The 21580-nt window shown below is 43.2% G+C and overlaps 2 protein-coding genes across 2 annotated transcripts; both read right to left on the reverse strand.

Moving 5' to 3' along the window:
- Positions 1–4959: 4959 nt before the first annotated feature.
- On the reverse strand, positions 4960–11707 carry LOC136744419 (inactive all-trans-retinol 13,14-reductase). Its single transcript, XM_066698754.1, has 11 exons — positions 11459–11707; positions 10193–10375; positions 9610–9851; positions 9079–9274; positions 8680–8877; positions 8203–8322; positions 7871–8009; positions 7033–7142; positions 6543–6709; positions 6245–6404; positions 4960–6077 (listed from the first exon to the last, which is right to left on the reverse strand). Exons 1-11 carry the CDS (start codon positions 11625–11627, stop codon positions 5932–5934), a joined length of 1830 nt encoding a protein of 609 aa, XP_066554851.1. The 5' UTR covers positions 11628–11707; the 3' UTR covers positions 4960–5931.
- Positions 11708–14486: 2779 nt separating this feature from the next.
- gngt2b (guanine nucleotide binding protein (G protein), gamma transducing activity polypeptide 2b) lies at positions 14487–19508 on the reverse strand. The gene is made up of 3 exons (XM_066698755.1): positions 19378–19508; positions 15597–15686; positions 14487–15229 (listed from the first exon to the last, which is right to left on the reverse strand). Exons 2-3 carry the CDS (start codon positions 15678–15680, stop codon positions 15104–15106), a joined length of 210 nt encoding a protein of 69 aa, XP_066554852.1. The 5' UTR covers positions 15681–15686; positions 19378–19508; the 3' UTR covers positions 14487–15103.
- Between the last annotated feature and the right edge of the window lie 2072 nt (positions 19509–21580).

Raw genomic sequence — 21580 nt, forward strand, 5'->3', positions numbered from 1 at the left:
GTAAAATAAATAAATAAATACCTGAACTGCTGTTCAAACAGAACAAAAGCAGAACAAAATCTGTCACAGCCGGTGAAGGACTGAAAACAATTATACTTGGATTCCAAAAGGTGACTGTATTGAATATATCCATATCAGCCCTTCAATCGAGAAAGTTACAGAGTGGCACACACATTCAAATGTTTTTGGGAAGTGTGTCATATGCACACGTGCTGTCCCCAGCAGCCCTCCCCTCCCCTCCAGTCCCGACTGTAGATCTGCTAGCTCTCGTTACACAATTTGCAGTGCTTCACTGTGCATATTAAAAATGCACACCTCTCATATTTGATCAATAAATGAGGAGATGGTAGTATTTCATATGCAATTTAAAGAAATTAAGATGTATGTTAATAACAAAAAACACATTATAATAAAGATTCACATTGCCAAGAAAAAATAAATAAACAGCAGCAAAAGAATATGATCCCAGACGCAGTTAAACACATTTCTGATAACACTTTTCACAGTTGCTTGAGAGGTTAAGGCCATTCTGACAGCACACCTGAAATTCACCTTGTGGGTTGTCTTGCTAGTTCATATAAAATAACCCTTTCCCTCTGTATGTCTCGCATAAATAGGTACTTTATTTAGAAAACCTCTCTGCATCAAACATTGCTCTGTATGACAAGAAAAAGAGGGAAACTATGTATTATATATACTTTTGGCATCTATATATAGCAAACCAGTGCACACTAACCCGGGTAATTGCATGCTGTGGTGTACTGCAGCTCATGGTACAATGGCAGGGAATTATAATGACATTTCTGCTTTCCAGACCGTGCTTGTTTGCTCACACCCAGTTTCACTGTCGTGTGGAGCACATTCAAGCTCTCCTTTCATAAAGAAGACTGCGTTTCAGAAATGGAAGAGGACAGATTGATGATATTTGAATGAAAATGCTATTGTTTTTTTCCTAATCTTTCGACTTTCTAGTATATATATACACATACATATAGACAGACACACGTTTAACCAAAAATAAACCAAAAAATAAACCATCTTAATATGTGAGCAGTGTTGTAATTACTCTGGTCTGAATTATTGAATGCCTACATCTTATTTCAGTAACTAAAACAAATAAACAAGAAATGCCCCAAAACATGTTATAACACATGTATGTTATTTTATTGTATTCGTTTGTTGTTGTTCTCCTACTCGTTTTGTGTGTGTGTTTTATTTATATATAGATCTTAGTCATCACATTTAATAATGATTCGATTACACTTTTCAATTTATTTATTTAAAGGTAGTGTTATTTTTCAATTTTTAGAAACTGAATCTGATGCATGTTAGGGATATATAATATATAAATATATTTCTGGCTTCTTTCAACTATTAGTTGACGATCAGTAGACAATGTGTTTGTCTTAATCTTCTGTCAAACGATATAAAAATCGGCTGCACATTTGTCTTGATTCTGCTATTGCGGAAGCAGCTTCTGAATGGAAAACCATGCAAACCACTGCAGCCTGCAGCTGCCTACGAATAAGACACTATTTAGACTGGCTAATTATACTCTTCCTTGCCACGAAACAAAGTAACCACTCTCTCTTTTTTATTATCCTGGCATTTCTGTAACGGCTTGCCATTGATATTATGTTAATAAAATGATTTGTTTGCATACTGTGAGTTTAATGCAGGGATGTTGTTATCTGCAGTAGCCCAAATTGGTAATCATACAGTGGGGAGAAAAAAGGAAAGATAGTAATTATGAATGTCTCCTCCTTTTTCTTCTGCTGGCCTGCCCCGGTTTTCAGCAACAAAAACCCTGACATGACATCGAGATCATGGGAAAAGGATACCGCTGCTCACCGGGACAGGGAGAGCTGCAAGCCATTGACACAGTGTGTTTAACACGTTTTTGGGGCTGGCAATCAAACATTCATACTCAGGTGTCAATTACATTTAAGGCAATAATAGTAATAAATAAAGCACTAGGATGAACTGGCCAGGTGTCTGCCGGGTCAGGCGCTGGCTCACCGTGTCCATGTGTATTCATGTGTCAGTACGGGTGCATCAGTATAGGCCTAACTCCTGTGATTTCTCTAATTCTTTATACTCATTTTAGTCATTTAAAAGTGTCTTACCTCAGAATCGTAGCTGCGATTTCAACACTTAACAACTGAAAACACCACATGAACGAGAGCTCTAGGTTTGTCTTCCATAGTACTGCACTTTTGTAATGCTTACATTGCATTTTGTATTTTGAATTGTGTATCTGGTTACAAATCAATAAAAAAAAAAATGGAAGCATTATAAACCTAGAGCCACTCACAATGAATAGCCACCTAGAGCCACTCACAATGAATTAATGAATTATGAGTAAATATAAGAGGGACTCCGACATGTCAACTTTAATGTCCACCTCACAAGATATTGGCAGGAAATAACTTATTAAGGACACACAGGTGGAATGATTAACTTTGGCAAGACTAGGCAACGAAAAGTGACAAAAACTGGCAGACGTTGGTTACCCACATAAAACCCACTTTTCTCCCCCCTGCGCCGCTCTCCTGCCTATTCGCCTGCTCGAGGTGGCAGGACTGGCTGGCTGCACAGAGGAGACATTATTCTCCTGAACTTCCCAGGATTAAAGGCCCCACAGTGAATGGCCAATCTGTTGCATATTTTGTAAGGAAATGTTCACTTAACCAGGGAAGTGTAAGGCTTCAACCGCATCTTTGAGTCTGTGAGTTATTTAAACAGTTTACACTCAACCCTGAATAACCAGAGGTCATCACAGCATGGGGATCACACAATGAGTCTGTATAGCTAATATTATTGTTGTTGTTGTTGTTATTGCACAACTGTTAAATAATGTGGATTTGTACACAGTTATATGTCAGACAGTGAACTGAATTTAACAGAAGGTGTATGTGCTTAGGTCTTTCATAGGGGACAGAGTGAATATGCACATTGTTGATGTTGAAAGTTACAAATAATACATACATCCGATTAAATTGAAATGCGTTTTGTAAGTAAGTAAGCAGGCAATGTGAGGCTGAGAACAGTCTTTACAACTGCAATGTCCTGACAGTTACAAAAGGTTGAATTCAGACCCGACCCTGATCACAATGTCAGTGGCACTTGGAGAGAAAGCCGACTGTTTGTAAGGTCATCATTGTACAGCTCAAAGACACAGTGTTTTGTTCAGCACGGCAGAGGGATTGAGTTTGGTACAGAAATCCCAAGGTCAGCTATCTGAAAGGAATTGGAGGTCCATAGGCCAGTAACTTGGATGTGTTCATGCGCAGTCCAGCACAATCAAGACAGACATCCATATATAGATCCACATGGCATTGAACATATTAAAAATGCATTCAATTTTTCTGTCCTGTGCTTGTGAAAAAGAGTTGGAAAAAAGAAAGTATAAAAGCTTGTTCTCTTCAGTATTATGGTAACTTGTGAAATCTGATGCCTTTAGGCTTTTGCCCAAGATATAGGAGCATATATATAAACAATGGTTTTATTTTCATGTCAGACAAAAAAACACACATACACATGTATATTGCGTATATATATTGGCAAGGTTTGCTCATTTTGTCACTGCTTTCTGACATGCCAAAAAAAGTCAACACTGGATATGGGAAAAATGGAAAGAAAGGAAAAGATAACAGTGCCTCGGAAGTCAAAGAGAATAAAGGAGGCTGTATAATTTAGTCTCCTAAGACTGTGGCTGCCAGGGCTGGTCTGATTTTATCCAGATTCTTCTCCAAATTGCACAAATACATGCAAAGGAATGCCAAGTCTTCCTTAAAACAGTTTTAAACTCTCCTTAGATAGACAGAGATTTGTGTGTGTCTCTCTCTATAGGGTAGGTAGGGCCATGTGTGTCTGTGTGTGTGTATATGTGTGTGCACATGTCTGTTGGGAGGGCTGTAGAGGGGTGGGAGGAGGGAAAGAGGGGAAGGGGGTAGAATGACATAATTAGGTTTTTCCCTTCACAGGTGTCTTTAGGGAAATCGGTTTATCGAAATGTCTGATAGATGGGTTCTAAGTGCCCGAGAGCCTTGTTCCCTCTGTGACTGTTCCCTCTGGCAGAATACAGTCTGCTTGGGGATGAGCAATTGTCTACTGCTGATCCAAGGTTTATTTCAACTTCCAAACAATCTATGAATTTTCTCAAATAATCCTTAACACATGCATATCCATCCCAGAGGAAAGCAGCCCGGACTTCCCCCACTGTCCAATCTGAGCAGTTCAAGGGTGTGGACAATATTAGCACCGAGCTCAGACCAACTGAACCTTAAAACGTCATTTTGCAACCGTCTCTATAGCCCTTTGATCCTGATTTCTGTGTCCCTTGACCTCTTGACACAGTAAATTTACTACTACAGTAATAGAATGAACATGATGATACACTTTGACACCGTTCCCAGCAGTGAATAAATCAGTAAATCATCTTTGTGCAAATTGTCTGTAATGTGCAGATATTCCTCCGTAATGGAAAGATAGTCCAGCAAATCTGTCGAGTTATTTTGCTGAAGGGCTGTGCTGGAAATCCTATAGCAGCCCATGCACTGGAAAGACAAGTCTGTTCTTGCTCAGACGTACACAGCACCTGCCCTTTGTAATGAAGCTCTGTTCTGCAGCCCCCACCCACTGCACACAGCGCCCCACTTCTCTCAGTTACCTCTCTGTCTCCCCGTGTAAGAATTAGGGGTCACCAACACAGCACTACAAAAATCTCAGCTGCACACAAGACACGTGAAGATGGAGTGTGTTGGGCATCTATGTAACACACCGACACACAGTGTTTTAAGGGATTTTCAGGAAGAAATCCAAAATGGCCTGAGGCAACAACAAGAAGGAATGCCAAATTAAATTCACGTATCTTTGAAGGGGTCAAGGCCTGCTCAGACCCTGTGGTTAAACCATGCAGAGAGGCACCCTAAACACATAGGTGAACAGCAAAATATATAAGTAGATAGATGGATTTATTTTATTTTAAGTGTATACATTTCTAGCATGATGAATCAATATTTGTGTTTTAAATCTCATGCATGAACTGTGTTAAGTAATGGAGCAATTAGTAATATATGTCTTGCAACATGAACTGGAGAAGCAAGAATGGACCTGGCTGAGTGACTACAGGCCATCAATCCTTCAGTCTCTTCAATGGCTTCTCATCAATATTAATTTGTTATGACTACTTTAACACAGGGATGACAGTAGTTTCCTTTTCAATGATTTCATACAGTAGGATTAACCTGAATGAGCCCACTCCATCTTGGGCCAATACTATATGCAATGTCTCAAAACACACCAGAACTGAACACCTTTGTTTCTTGTGGCACAGGGGCCACACTTTGGCTCAGATCACTGAAGTCCCTCTGCTCTACGAAGTGAACAATGAAGACAACAATGTACAAACAATGACTGGCAAGTAAACAAAAGAAACATTATATGCATTCCTACAAACTGTGAGTATGTGTGAATTGTGTGTGTATTTAAAGAGACAAATAAAAAATATAAATGTTTATCTTAGTAGCATTCAGTGGTTTGGCCAGTGTGTTGACTTTGTGAAAATGTGTTTGTGTTTAAATATGTATATATAGGTTTAAACATGAGTTGTTATGTGCTGCTTAAGTGCAACATTGTGCTCCTAATGGGGTAACTTATGATCCATTATTTTCTCTCTGTCTCCTTCCAGATCACAGGCAGGACAGAGCAGCCCTGTCCATGGCCACATTCACAGAGTATTTGCTTTCATTTTATTTTCCACCACAGTTTTATCTATATATTTTAATAAAACAAATATATATTTCTGCGTAGGTCTGCATTTTAACCTTCCCAACCACATTGTGTGACGGTAGCCACTGTTCTATTGTGTTTATCATTTTTTCTGGAGAACGGTAATGTTGTCTCTGTCCAGCAGATGGAGCTGTGGGCTCAGGCTTGCTTTCTTGCCTTCTCCCTCTTGAGTCTCTTCTTGAGCAGGAGCAGGTCGATGTAGATGATGTGGTCGAGCACAGCCGCGGCACAGAGCAGCCCCCCATGCAGAGCCCCCGCCACACCATTACAGAACACATCCTGGCCTGCAACATACAGCACAGACACCGGCATAGGAGTTCAGAGTGAGCAGCAAAGATATTGTCCTGGCAGTGCAGAGTCTGAACCCACATCGCCGCTGCCTTCAATTCAAGAGCCTTCACTGTGTGCTGTATAGCCTGATCTACATTTTATTCACTGTTCAACCCCTTACCTGAGATGTACAGGTTCTTGACTGGCGTCTCTGCCCGGATCCTGGCCACCGTCTCAGGGAAGAACCTGGCCAGGTTGTGCTCAGCCCCATACATCTCTCCCCGCGGTGCGCCCAGGTAGTGCATGTTGGAGAGAGGGGTGGCAGCTTCCATGAACACCACCTGCACAGAGAGAGATGGAGAGATAGAGAAAGTGGCTGAGCAAAAGATTCACAGTCTTGAGTCTCTGTCAAACCTGTGCCCTTTCTTTCATGGTCAGTTGCCCCCCTGACTCCCTGCCCTTGCCTGCTCACACCGTACCTTCTCCCTGATCTGGGGATGGATCTCGCAGGCCCAGTCCAGGAGTGCGTTGGCGATGCCCATCTTGAGGTTCTCATAGTCAGGCCCTCTCTTTTTCACAGTGGTGTCCTTCCACTCCTCAAACCACTCATAGCGAACCATAGTCAGCAGAGTCATGCATGACTTCCCTGGAGGGGCACAGAGGCATTGGCACACACTCACTGGCAGCACAGGGGCAGACACACACAATATTACAGGTATGCATACACACATCTCTCTTCGGCATTTGATTTGTAGATACATACAGTTGCCATACAATATTCAATATAACCCATCGTCACAGCAGACTGAGACTGATTGTTCATGGTTAGGTGTTTTTGTGTTGCTAGTATTGTGGTGGGATTGGGATGAGGATTTACCATTGATGTTAAAGGGAAAGTATACAAAACAGACGTTGTTTTTTACATATGTGCGTGCAGGTGTGCCAGTGTGCAGGGCTGTGCATGGGTACCTGGGTGTCTGATGCTGGAGGTGGGGTCTTTAGCTGAGGGGAAGGTAATGAACATCATGGGGACGTTGGCCGCCACCTCTTCCCGGTCCAGAGAGAAGAAGCGATCCATCCTGGGAACAAACATGCATCAAAGCCCAAGGTCATATTGTGGTGAGAGCACTGGATTTTAAGACTTTGAAGTATCCAGGGCAATACAAACTCCTATGTCCTTGAGAGTATTAATACAAAATAACTTTTTAATTATGTTACAAAAAATTTGACTCTCCATGAGTGTGGCTGTCGGTGCTGATGGGATTCAAACAGGCAAGCACCGACTTTGCTTTCTTGATGGCAAATTTAGCCATCACTGACACCTACTGTCTATGAAATGCAACTGCGACTTATTTTAGCTTTAAAGGAGTTTGCATATGCGCATTTATATGAGTGACAACAGCATTTCATTCCTTAGGCATCGTGACATCAGTGTGAACGTGACTGCGATTGCCTAGCACACGTGTGAGTTCGCTGACTGATACACACAGGAGGATTGTGGCCCTCGAAACAACTTCCATTTGAAGGAGATACGTTAGCTCTTTGGAGTGGAAGGAGCCAGCATTCCCAGGAATGTGGCTTGATACCTCTGGACAAGAAACACCAGGAGGCTGACGTCTTTTAAAGCGACACCCCCACAGTAATCCCATGTAGCAACTCTGTCCCCTTTCTACTACACGGGAGTTTGAACTTGCCTCTAGGTATATAGGTATATATTGACATATGTATTTTTGTGTGATTGTGTATATGTGAGTGTTTCTTAGCTCTTCAGTATAAACTGTGTTGACAGTTCAAACACGTTACATACGATTCATCCATGTTGTTGTTCTTAAACAGCCAGAAGTTGGTGGAGACGATGCCAAGTTCCTCCTGAGTCCCATCCAGACCCACAAACACCAGGAAGGAGCCCATGCCCTGGCGAACCAGGCTGAGCCGGGATCGAATCTCTGTGAGCAAACGAGATCAAGTTACTCTTTGACTCTACCTACTGTGAGCCCCCCCACCTCTGAGTACCTGATCTGTACAGCTTCGCCAGCAGGGCAACAAACCCACTACACAAAAAGAGGGGGGTTGAAAGCTCTACTGATCCTAGGGAGGGATGATGCTCACACACTATGAGCCCCAGGTACATGACCTCACCTGGCTTGACCTGGACCTCAGGGGGCAGGAATTTCTCAAAGGTGTTGAACATCCCAGTGTTGGAGATGACCACTGGGGCCAGGATGCTGACCTCTTCCTGACCCTTCTTCACGGTCACACCTGATGCCAAAGGAGACAGGGAGAAGAAAGCACTGGTCTGACTTTCTGTGGGTCTGCTTTTAAAAAAAACTGCAATTCTGTCATCAGGCCTCTGTCCTACTGGTGAAGAAGGGACTATTGCACACAGCTTGATTAGTGGGCCATGATGGCTTAGAGGAGGTCTGTCCATGGGACCAGGAGGGGGAACGGGTAAATAGAAGACAACAGTACCAGTGCTCCAAGTTTAGATGAGAGAAATGTTGGTTTTATTTGAACTTACCAATACAAATATGAGTAAAGACATCTGGCACAGGACACCCCAGACAACAAGGTAGACTGGAGCCCGGGCTTTTAATATTGATGCAATAACTTACTCACCGTATGCTGTGCCCTGCTGGTTCACTAGGATGCGCTGGACGGGAGCTCTGACTAGCACAGCACCCCCTGCCTTCTGGATGACTGGGATGATGTGAAAGGGTATTTCGCTGGCCCCTCCTCGGGGGTAGTAGGCCCCTCGTTTGTAGTGGTGCAGCAGCAGGGCGTTAATTACACAGCTGGAATCTTTAGGGGGCACACCTGAGTCAAAATGAAAAAAAAAGAAACAGTAACAGAAATGTGTCGGCTCCAGGGGTTGTTATCAAATCATTCTTAAACAGCATTATACATTTACATATAACTATATTGAAGAGAAAAATATTGACAAAATCTAAATACACTGAATGCACAGTTTAAGTAAAATGACAAAATAATCTACATGCGAAGAATCCCGGTGCTTACCATAGAAGAAGTATGAGAAGATGACATGGAGGTCTTTGTTGCTGGTCAGTGTATTTAGCACCTCTGTGTGGCTGGAGCCGGACAGTCGAAAGATGGAGGAGAAGCAGTGAACGAGGCGTGACTTGATGAGGAACAGAGCCAGCCAGAGGGGAATCAACTTCAACATGGCCAGGTAGTGTGTCTTTCGAGCTGCTACCTGGAGAACAGAGTACAGATGTCTCTGAATGCAACGCTAAGTTTTAGATCTCTGGCTGTTCCTTGTTGCCATGAAACAGTTCCTTGAAGCCATGCTTCAGTAGCAAATGCAATATTTCTCCAGCTCAGTCCCAGAAACCCAGGCCAACATCTCATAGAAAAATGTAAGCTCAGGAAAGCATTCAAATAACCCCCAAACAAGACCTGAGGTCATTGGTGTCCAGCAGCTGCCAGGATCACTGTACATATTGCAAATAAAAGCATTGGGTAAGACCTTCACCTGCTTGGGATCTGTTCTTCCTGTGGTGGACCCATCTGGGCCCTAGTGCCTTTTACCTTCATTAGCGTCATGAACTTGTCAATGGCCTCAGTGTCCTCGGGGAACTGTCGCTTCAGGTTCTCCGCCATCTCGGTCTTGCCACTGTGGATGTGGTAGTGGCGGCTGTTCTGCTTGTCCCCAATGACGATGGTGTCAAAGTGCTGCTCCAGCTGTGCGAACTGCAGCTGCCCCTCGGTGATCTGGTCCACAGCGATGCGCAGCAGGCTGTTCTCGTGGAGCTGGCCCAGGTAGTGCAGCCCTGGGGAGACATGCAAATCAATACTACCTTCTGAGTTGTTCTGAGTCACAAGATGTGTGATATACTGACCACGCTGGTCTATAAAATCTGTACATACTGACAAGGTTGGCCCCTAAGCTGCCTTCTCCGGATTGGCAAGATGTAAAAACAATAATTTATCGCTAAATATATACAGATATATTTTAAATGTTAAAAATAAACAAGAATAAACAGTTAATTCCAGAATCATGGATGTGGCAAATCTATCTGGAATCTATATGGATACGTGTCAAATGTTGGAAATGACCCAAAATCTAAACTCCAGCATCTGGGATACATCACGAATATTTAAAACTGCTTACCGACATCAAACTCGAAGCCTTTCTCTGCATAGGAGTGGCAACAGCCCCCAGCCTGATCATGTTGCTCCAGCACCAGCACCCGTTTACCAGTCTTGGCCAAAACCGCCGCTGCAGTCAGCCCACCAATTCCACTGCCAATCACAATGGCATTCAGGTTTGATGGCACCCGATCCATGCTGAATCCTGAGCAACACAGGAAAAAGGCAGAAGAAATCTCAAGAAGTTACCCTCATACTATCAGCAGTCTTCAGCAGACCATTGTAAGACTTATTCAATCAGACATGTAAACCCCTTTGTAGTGATATCCTGTTTTATCAATTCAAAGTTAACAACAGGATGTGGTTCATTCAATGGCAGGAAGATGCTTAATTCTGCATAAGTCTAACAAAATTAATTTGATATTGAATTTTAGGCTGGCAACATTTTGCCCTTCAGTGCCAATTGGGGTTTGCAATGGGTCGAGCTATTTTGTTTTTCATTTGCATAATTTACATTTTTCCTCAGCAGTGGAAAACTCCTGGCACCCAAAGACAGTGAATGATTCTATGACTGTTGCTTGTACATAATCCAATTAAGATAAGATAGGACTGCCGATAACACGAAAGACAAACTCTCCTCGCTAAGGACTTTATGACTCGAGGAGTGGCAAAATATGAAGGGTTGGTTTCGGCGCATGTTGCACCTGCAGATTCTTTCTGAGCAACATACGCCGAATCCGACACTTCTTCACCAACTACCCAACTCAGCTGCTCGTCCAGTCCCTGGTCCTCTCCCGCCTGGACTACTGCAACTCGTATTCTCTCTCTCTTTGAATTGCACAGTAAATTAGAATTGGTAATGTTTTATGCCTTGAACTGCACTATATTTTTGCTCTTTGTTTTGCACTTATATTTTGTAAGTCAACCTGGATAAGGGCATCTGCTAAGAAATAAATAATAATAATAATAATAATAATAATAATAATAATAATAATAATAATAATAATAATAATAATAATATCTGCCATGGAGACATGTGATCTGGGCTGTTTATTCTAGTTCACAGGCACTCGAGACACTTATTCTTTGAAAACATCAGTGTGTCAGTAACAAATCATGCACATCATAAACCTGCAGCTCTGTTGCAAGGAAGACCAGACCCTCCCCTGCCTCTGAAAAACACTAGGACTGCAGATCTCTGGCATAAGGTAACGTGTCATAAAAATCAATGATTGGCCAAAAGGCACAATGTCCACAATCAGTGGCCTCTGAGGCGCCACTCGCTCACCTTGCTTCAGCACTCTGTCTCTCTGCCTCTGGTCCGTCACCAGCGGCCCAGGCGGACGCACCGAGTCCAGGGAGAACGGGCTGACTTTGCTGCCGATCATGCAGTAGTAAACAGTGAAGCCCAGGACCAGGACCAGGCCTCCAGCCCCCAGAAGCAGCACGAGCCACATCTTCCAGCAGAGCACAGAGAACTTGGCTATCGGTGGAGCCAGGGAGACGTTCCAGGAGTCTGAGGGAGAAAAATATATTGTTGCCCTTTTATCGGGTGAGGTGAAGGGCTCGGGTGACGGGGGGAGGGGGTGGTGTGAGGCGGGGAAAGTGTCTATCACATGCAATATACAGAAAGCAATCAGGTTAGATAAGTCATTGATTTATTAGTCGTTCCAGTCACCAGGTTATTCTGACCTTTAGCTGTTTGCTATCAGACTGTTACAAAACTAGTCCCCTCTTAGGGAACCCCATCCACCGCTCCCTCCTCCTGCTTTGGCCCTGAGTGGTGGAAGCAGCCAGGCAGAAAAGTCAGGACAGTGTCTCCGGACCTTTCTGCTTTGTAACCTCTATTCCCATATCAGCAGTGCAGCACAATCTCACATGACCCATTCCTGAATATCAGAGCGCAAACAACTATGTTAAATGTTTGTTCTGCGGCTCACTACTGAACCATACTGTGTTCCAGCCCTGACTTGGCTTTGTTTACCTCATGCTGTACTGCATTTGTTTCACCTGTGTAAGATGGACTGAGACACACTGGCCAAAAGAAGCGCACAATGGTTTGAGGAACACATTTTCTAATTTCACTCAGGTGCTGTTTCATTAAAATCTATATTTGTATCTGTTAGCGTTAGTTGTTTTTTCTCCAGATACTGTAAACTTTGCCCTTCGTTATCAACCTATCAATGCTCTGAAATGTAAAAAACAAAACAAGAGGTTCAGTTTGTGAGGGAAACTGTAACACAGTGGTGTACATGGGGACTGGGAATATGTCAGGTGGACAAATTGCTAATCTTTATTCCCCCACGTTTTTAGTGTATGATTGTCTATCCAGCAATAAAAAAAGATCATTTCAATTAGTGCACCATGATTGTATCATTATCAGCTAATGTAATTAAGATAGAGCATTGTGCAACACTCTCAGTGCAGGTCAGTCAACTGCTTTTGTTGGTTCTTTCTTTTCATTTCCACCATCAAATTTACACAGGTTTGCACTGTGCAGGGCCAGAACAGTACTTCCCTGACTGTCCCAGAGCTGCTCAGACACAAACACAGCTCTCCTCACACTAGACAGATATCTTACAAAAGGCAGAGCACACTTTTCTCTGCTTGTGTTAATTCCACGGTGTTACTGAAAATGTGCTTTTGTGTGTGCAGTGCACTATAAACCTAAGTTTGGACACAGCCCTCAAAAACAAGGACCAGCGTGAGGAGTATCTCCCACACTGCTGTGGGGATAAAAGTGGGCCAGATCCCAGACACAGCTGCTGCCTAGCTTCAGCCTACCTTTGAGCAATTCATTAACACAAAGCAGTCCTGCACTGACATCTAGCGGCCAGAGCTCAGTCAGCAATGGGAATAATCATCATCCTGCTGGGGGATAAGAACATAAGAACATAAGAAAGTTTACAAATGAGAGGAGGCCATTCCTCCCATCATGCTCGTTTTGGTGTCCATTAATAACTAAGTGATCCAAGAATCCTATCCTGTCTGACTTTAAATGTTCCCAAAATTTCAGCTTCAACCACATTGCTGGGGAGTTTGTTCAGATTGTGATGACTCTCTCTGTGAAGAAGTGTCTCCTGTCTTCTGTCTTGAATGCCTTGGAGCCCAATTTCCATTTGTGTCCCCGGGTGCGTGTGTCCCTGCTGATCTGGAAAAGCTCCTCTGGTTTGATGTGGTCAATGCCCTTCATGATTTTGAAGACTTGGATCAAGTCCCCACGTAGTCTCCTCTGTTCCAGGGTGAAAAGGTTCAGTTGCTCAGTCTCTCAGTAGGACATTCCCTTCAGACCTGGAATAAGTCTGGTTGCTCTCCTCTGAAATGCCTCTAGAGCAGCGATATCTTTCTTGAAGTGTGGAGCCCAGAACTGTCCACAGTATCCAGATGAGCTCTAACTAGTGCATTGTACAGTCTGAACATCACTGCCCTTGTTCTCAATTCTACACTTTTGTCAATATACCCTAACATCCTGTTTGCCTTTCTTATTGGATGTTCAGGATCACCCTCTCATCCACCATGACTGCCAATCATTGCCTCACCTTAAGGTGGGGTGGGTGGGTATTCAAAGCTTTTTGTTTAAGACAGTAAGATAAAGAAGAAAAGAAAGAGTTGAAAGAGATGTACTTGCTAATGGGATCACCTGCTGAGGACTATCCTGAATTTAATGAGCTGAAATGAGCTCAAGAGATTGGAGTCGCACAGCACACTGCAGCTGAGCCCTGGCTTGGGACCCGGAGGGCTTAATCTCTGAATGGTGCCCATGCCTGTCACTGACCCACAGGACCCGCACTCCTTGTTAGCTCCATATAACAGCATGGATTTAATCTGGGGAAGTCATTTTCCCTCTGCGTCCTTCACTGCCGTGTCCTGCACGCTGCACACCTGGCCGTGAGCAGCTTTCACACTGTGTCAAGGCAGTTTTCTTAAACAAATCCCCAACTGCCTGGTTGCCTGCAATAGTATAGGGGCGGGGCCTGGCAGGGCAGTGTGTTTATGAGATCATGGTCTCAGGAGACAACTTGTGGTTTAGAATAGAGCCAAGAGGAGGCACCTGGAGCATAAATGTAGCCTGTATTGATTCCTAGGCAATAACCCTAATAAAAAATGACTCTGATGATGTCTAATTGAATGCACATAACATACAATGTCAGGCCTGAGAAGGTGTGGGTGAAATACATGGGCAACTATGCTCTGAAATAACAGCGATCTGACGAGCATGATAATGGTATTTTCTAGAATCTTCTGGCTTCTGGTTTCCTCCCCTTTGTCAGAACCCAGAACCAGCATCAGAATAGAAAAGACAGCATAAATTTGCATAGCTAGATAATGTTTGTTTTATTTACACAAATCTTCAGCAAATGCAAATGATACACACTGGAAACAAATAGCTCTCACAGACAGCGCCACTCCGCCCCAGAGCTATCGCACGGCTCTCGTTCTCAAGGGGATGTGGAGGGCGAGGGGGCTGGGGAAATGGAGAAGGGGGGGTCAGAGGGAAGCACCTTGATTATGACCCTCACAGCTTTTGACTTTGGGAGCCTTGCTGTGGAGACGGTGTGTGGGGAGATAGGGAGGGGGGAGCTGATGGAAATTTGGTTTTATGTTTATACGCTGAACGCAGTATGATGTGAAACTCAGGGGGTCAAACCTCCAGGGTCCGAGGCGGGGGAGAGGGGGTTGATTTCAGAGGCAGACGTGTGGTAATCTGTGTCGAGCTCGTCCGGTGTGATCCTCCTCAGGCTCCAGTGAGGCGTTGCTTTCCTCGTTTACAGCTCCTATGATATGCATCACTTCTAACTTAAGCAACAGCTTTGCTTAATATTTTTACACTGTATTAATTTTACTTTTATTTGTACATCTCTGATAGAAACCATGAAACAGAGCCAGTTCCTGTGTGTGTGTGTTTTGTGTATCCCCAGGGCTCCCCCCTGGGCTAGGTTATTGTGCAGCCCCCCTTCTCCTTGTAGGGATTCTTGTCTTCTGGAACACCTTTGAGGAGGGGGTCCTCAGCAGCCTGGGACTCCATATATTCTACCAGCTCCTTGGCTGTTTTGGACACCTGCAGCAGAAGAGGGAGAGAGAGGAGACTGGCATTTAGTTAAAACTGTATTTGGAAGACAGACTTGCAGATCTGGATGGTGATTGGATAGTCACATCATCTAACCAAACATATATGGAACAATGAATGTGAGAAAGCATACAGGAATTAAACACACAGCATTGGTTTCCCAATATCTGGTTGTTATCAGATCACTTTACCTATCACAGTAATGTGTCTGTAAGCCCTGTGCATGAGTGAGAAAGAAAGCGGGGAAGACTTGAATTCATATCTACGCAACTTAAATCCTGCACTGGCGTCTCCTGCTTGTGGGGAAGCAGAGAACCTCGAGGAGGGTTAGATGGGGCCGTCCCCAACTGGCACTTACCAGCATCCTCTCGGTTTTCACCTCCTTCTGCAGCTGCTCCAGTTCCATTTTGACCAACTCCTTATCTGTCAGGTCACGAGCCATGTTGCCCTGGGGGGGGTGGGAAGAGATCAAATCAGCAACACAGAAGAAACTGCAGGGGTGACAGCTTGTGATAGAGACCCCTGCTGGCCAGAGAGGCTATAGCATGTGTGCCAAGGCCAGAAGAAAATAATCAGAACAACCCTCCTCAACAGAAGCCTACAGTTTCACATCCAGACACTCTGTGAAGGAAGTCAAGGCACAGCATATGATGTTGCTTTAGCCCCTCTTGAGTAGCGCACGTGATTGTAAAGACACAGCATGCAGTGGAAAGGTAGAAAATCCCTAAAGATTAGCTTCCAGGAAACTGTAAATCGGATGTATTTGAGAATGAAACATGCTGGTAGCCTAGATAATAAGCTTTCAAACGATGTGTGCATTGTAGGAATACAATGTGACTTCTATGCACAGGAGCTGGAAGAAAAATGGGGGTGTTCTAAAACTTTGACCGGTAGTGTATGCATGTATATATATATACACTCACCTAAAGGATTATTAGGAACACCTGTTCAATTTCTCATAAATGCAATTATCTAACCAACCAATCACATGGCAGTTGCTTCAATGCATTTAGGGGTGTGGTCCTGGTCAAGACAATCTCCTGAACTCCAAACTGAATGTCTGAATGGGAAAGAAAGGTGATTTAAGCAATTTTGAGCGTGGCATGGTTGTTGGTGCCAGACGGGCCGGTCTGAGTATTTCACAATCTGCTCAGTTACTGGGATTTTCACGCACAACCATTTCTAGGGTTTACAAAGAATGGTGTGAAAAGGGAAAAACATCCAGTATGCGGCAGTCCTGTGGGCGAAAATGCCTTGTTGATGCTAGAGGTCAGAGGAGAATGGGCCGACTGATTCAAGCTGATAGAAGAGCAACTTTGACTGAAATAACCACTCGTTACAACCGAGGTATGCAGCAAAGCATTTGTGAAGCCACAACACGTACAACCTTGAGGCGGATGGGCTACAACAGCAGAACACCCCACCGGGTACCACTCATCTCCACTACAAATAGAAAAAAGAGGCTACAATTTGCACAAGCTCACCAAAATTGGACAGTTGAAGACTGGAAAAATGTTGCCTGGTCTGACGAGTCTCGATTTCTGTTGAGTCAGAATTTGGCGTAAACAGAATGAGAACATGGATCCATCATGCCTTGTTACCACTGTGCAGGCTGGTGGTGGTGGTGTAATGGTGTGGGGGATGTTTTCTTGCCACACTTTAGGCCCCTTAGTGCCAATTGGGCATCGTTTAAATGCCACGGCCTACCTGAGCATTGTTTCTGACCATGTCCATCCCTTTATGACCACCATGTACCCATCCTCTGATGGCTACTTCCAGCAGGATAATGCACCATGTCACAAAGGTCCAATCATTTCAAATTGGTTTCTTGAACATGACAATGAGTTCACTGTACTAAACTGGCCCCCACAGTCACCAGATCTCAACCCAATAGAGCATCTTTGGGATGTGGTGGAACGGGAGCTTCGTGCCCTGGATGTGCATCCCACAAATCTCCATCAACTGCAAGATGCTATCCTATCAATATGGGCCAACATTTCTAAAGAATGCTTTCAGCACCTTGTTGAATCAATGCCACGTAGAATTAAGGCAGTTCTGAAGGCGAAAGGGGGTCAAACACAGTATTAGTATGGTGTTCCTAATAATCCTTTAGGTGAGTGTATATATATATAAAGAACAAAGCTGGGCACCACCTGCTTCACACGCAGGCACACTAAAGGAGCAACAGCGCATGCAGGTCGAGCACATAAATTCCTGTAATGGAAAAATCTTGACTCTCTGGAGTTTTGTATGTTTACAATTATCGATTCACATGATAACAATAAGGAGAAGAAGATGACAAATCATTTTTTCAACAAAGTACAGATTTTAGTCCACAGTTCTGTCTCCCAAAAGCACTTCAAGGCCTATTACATGTTGTAAGACAGTCCATTTCTTCACTATGCTGATTAGAAACATATCACCCCAGTTCTGGTTACTCTCGGTGCCTCACCCTGACACCATGGGAGTATTATTCTGTGTCACCCCTTCCCCAAAGCCCGTGCATGATACAACACATACCAATCGAGGACACAAAAACAAACTTGTTTTCTGCTTCAGTGACAACAATACAGGAAATAAATGCGAAACCTTCACTGGCTGTAGCCGAAAGCTAACGTGGTCTCATCCCAACATATTTCCCCCTCTTCAAAAAGACCTTCCCCAACTCAGAATGTATGCGTTGATAACAAAGTGAGTTAAAAAAGAAATAGATCATTAAATAAATCATGCAAAAACTCGAATCATTAAAGAAACCCCCTTTTTTAACTTCTCCTGGCCAGTCCCCTGCAGAGTGTGTTTGAGGAGTTCAGACCGGGCACTTGGTCGCAGACGCCTGACAGCGGTTGCTGCTCATGGGGATTTCTCTGCACTTTATACAGCCAGGCCTCCTGTCTCTGGTTCCTCATGCAGTGCTGCACATACACACCTGTACCTTCCCTGTCCTTTTATCATGTTCCTCTTTACTTTCCCAGACCAACCTTTTGCTGCAGCTGGTATCTCAACCACTCCCCAGTCGTACCATCAGTTCACACAGGGTGTGGACAGCCATGGGCGCTCCTGGTTTGAACAGTGCTACTGTATTGCTTAATGTTTCTGGCGAGCTCTTTGTTTAGGGGCACTGTGTTTGTTTTTTCTTTAAGTCCCAGGTTTTCTTTTTAATGTAAATAGAATAGGTGCAGTGGAAATCACTTTTAATGTTGCTAAAGGTCATGTAAGGATCATTTAGACTGGGACACTCAAGCGATACAGCTGATGTAAGAACCTAACAAGAAATGTGGAAACTGATTTCCAATGCACCAGTGCCTACAGTACATATGCACCAGCACTACAGCAGAACGCCAACACAGAAGACAAGTTCTGATCAGAATATCAGCAACTCTTCACTGATTTTGGAAATGCGATAGCTCACTTGATCATGGCTGGAGAGTCTGACAAACCATTGCAGGGAGTGTAGAATACCGTCCCACTTTTACAACCAGACAAACTCTCCACAGACAAAGTTATAAGTCACTGGTGAAACGCACAGACCCAACCAGACTGCTGGATCTGCAAAATGATTCTGCACCGTCCATGAGCTCAGTCTTCTCCCATAATCTCTTTGGCAAGGCATGGATCACTCCCTCTCAGGCACATCCTGTTCTGCCACCAGCATGCAATTTTCACAGAATACCAACAAAGGATGAAAATCTATGGACCAAACTAGAAGAGCTCCCCCCACCAAAAAAAAAAAAAAAATGTATATATCAGCATAATCAGCATCTCTACATGTATGGCAGCCATTCCATTCCATTCATATTTTTATTTGGAATTTTGGAGAAATGTTGTCAGTAGTTTATAGAATAAAACACAAATGTTAATTTTACCCAAACATAGGTAAACCTATGGTATACATAGTAAAACCAGAGAAACTGATCATTTTGCAGTGGTCTCTTCATTTTTTTCGAGAGACCACCAACTCTGAGTCAAATGTACCTGCTTTGTTTGTGTGGTCGGTCTTTTTTCTTGTCTCAACTCAAAGATCAATTACTGTAAGTCCACTATTTCTTTATTTTTTACCCCTGTCAAAACGTCCGGCTAAATCAGAGTTCAGTCCACCACTCACAGCACTGACAGAAGAAATAGAAAATCTGGTCTCTTACCTAGAGTACAGGGGGCTCAGGACTAGGGATTGAGGCGGCGTCCCTTCTATAGAACCATGTGAGCGAGTCGGCTGCTGCTCCTGGGTCTGACTGGACAGCGTTGTTCCCTCTCTACTTCATGGACTTCTCCAGATGGCAGGTGGGGCGGGCTGGGGGTCCTGATTTCATCAATCCACAAATCAGATTAGCTAATCAGGGTAATCAGACGGCCAAATGTCAACCTGAAAGCCCATTAACCTGGAAAGTAGAGCAGGAAGGGCCTGGTGCGTACTGGGCACAGCAGTCAGTGTGGCGGAAGGGCATTTGGCTTGGACTGTAGATGGCCAAGCTAGGCTAGACTGACAGTGTAAATGGTGTCAGACTTCACCTGTAATGTCACCTACCATTCATTATTTCCTCATCCACCAGACCTGTGGGATTTTCAAATCCCGTACCTGGAAAACAGAAGGGGGGGGGGGGGGGGGGAACCTAACCAGCTGTGAGGAAGATCTCTATCAGCTTTTAACTTTACATCATGACAACAACAGCAACTAACTAGTTTTATTGGTGCTACAAACATTGTCACCAGGTAACCCTCATGCAATAAACAATCATGTTAATTTTCGCCAGATGGGGTTTGATTCTTATTTTTTTATTTTTTTTCCCAAAAGTGGAACCTTTTTATTTAAAATACACAGGATGTATTTAAAATATATTGTGGTGTCTGCAATCCATATATTTATTTTATATGTTGAAAATGTTTTGTAGAAATTCTCTCACTATATATTTTGAACACATAAATAAATGGGTTTACACATGTAAAGATAACACCTGCAGTGATGGTTACCGAGATAAAAACTCCCGCACACGTATGTCTGCATTTTCTCTATATATTGGATTTTTGCATCCTCAGACAAACACGTTTCGCTTTGCAAAATTATCAGCAACCTAAACAAACGTTAACTCACTGAACAAAAATCATAATCGCACCGCAAACAAATGTGGACAAATCAACGGGTATAACGCTTTAGTTTATATTGGAAATGCATCCCCTACGTCTCCTTCACAAATCCGAGTAACCTATTTACCCCCAAAACAATCTCCTTCTGCTTCTTGCGTCATCTTGTAATCCCATTTCGGGGTTTTGGCCAATTTTATCCAGCGGATTACAGTTTGAACCCGGCTACTCTGGGATTAGCCATAGTATCCATCCTGGGAATTAGGCCTACCGATCTGACACATGATGACAGTCAGAAGAGTGACCTGATTCTGTCCGCTAACAGCGTCGCCTGTGCGTTTGCGTGTTTTGAGTTTTAGCTCCACGATCCGCCCTTTATAGCAGCCCAGTGCTTTTGGATTCTCCGTCGAACCACTGTACAGTAATTGCGCATCTGTACTGCGCCTATGTGTAACTTTGTACATGCTCCTTATATAATTTACAATATTATTAATAACAATAATAATAATATGACCTGTGCTAAAAACCTGTGCCAAAAACCCGCAATCCGAGAAGATGCATTAATAGTGTTTATTTATGTGGTAAATTCTCCTTAATAACAGGTGCAAATATGTCGGGTTAGGAGGCTGTTACCTGCTGCTATGATATTGTCACACATATAACTCCATTTATGCATCTCTTTGTTCTGCAAAATATTCATGTTTTCAGGTTTTATTTCCAGACAACGTCAATATGTCACGGTCGACAAAATGTGATAAACTCTTATTTCCCCTTCTTGTTAGCCTAATAGTTAATCAAGGTAACTTAGCCTAGTTCTGCTTGCTAAACGTAAACATTTTATATTTATATTTTTATATTATATATATATAATTTATTTGTTTGTTTTCCCAGTCCGGATTGATTTTTTATTTATTTAAAAAGTGACATGTTATTATGTATTATTTGTTATTTATGTTTTTAAATGAAACCTGGAATATTGGTTTAAAAAATGCAATAGTCAATCTAACAAAATAAAATATTATTCCAACTTTACCAAACAATGCAAAGCGCGAAGATTCTCATATCTATGGATACACGATCAATTGCTTAAATTCTGTAAATAAATTGATAGCATTTTATCATCCAATACATATTCATTAATTATATAGCGTCTTGCCAGAAAAGATGGATGGATGATTATTATGCAAATTACATTACAATTCGGTGGGTGACAGATTGTAATGTCACTTGCATTAGCGCCACCTACTGGTTGCTTTTGTAAAAGGG

This window comes from Amia ocellicauda, chromosome 3, assembly GCF_036373705.1.
Source record: "Amia ocellicauda isolate fAmiCal2 chromosome 3, fAmiCal2.hap1, whole genome shotgun sequence".
Classification (NCBI taxonomy): domain Eukaryota; kingdom Metazoa; phylum Chordata; class Actinopteri; order Amiiformes; family Amiidae; genus Amia; species Amia ocellicauda.

Bases quoted from the DNA above. Each gene is read 5' to 3' on its own strand.
- gngt2b (XM_066698755.1), bottom strand. From the start codon at position 15,680: ATGGCTCGTGACCTGACAGATAAGGAGTTGGTCAAAATGGAACTGGAG. The intron at 15,230-15,596 runs GTAAGTGCCAGT...CTTCTGCTGCAG, and splicing joins TGAAAACCGAGAGGATGCTG to GTGTCCAAAACAGCCAAGGA.
- LOC136744419 (XM_066698754.1), bottom strand. From the start codon at position 11,627: ATGTGGCTCGTGCTGCTTCTGGGGGCTGGAGGCCTGGTCCTGGTCCTG. The intron at 10,376-11,458 runs GTGAGCGAGTGG...TGTGTTGCTCAG, and splicing joins AGACAGAGTGCTGAAGCAAG to GATTCAGCATGGATCGGGTG. The intron at 9,275-9,609 runs GTAAAAGGCACT...TCTGTTCTCCAG, and splicing joins AGTTCATGACGCTAATGAAG to GTAGCAGCTCGAAAGACACA.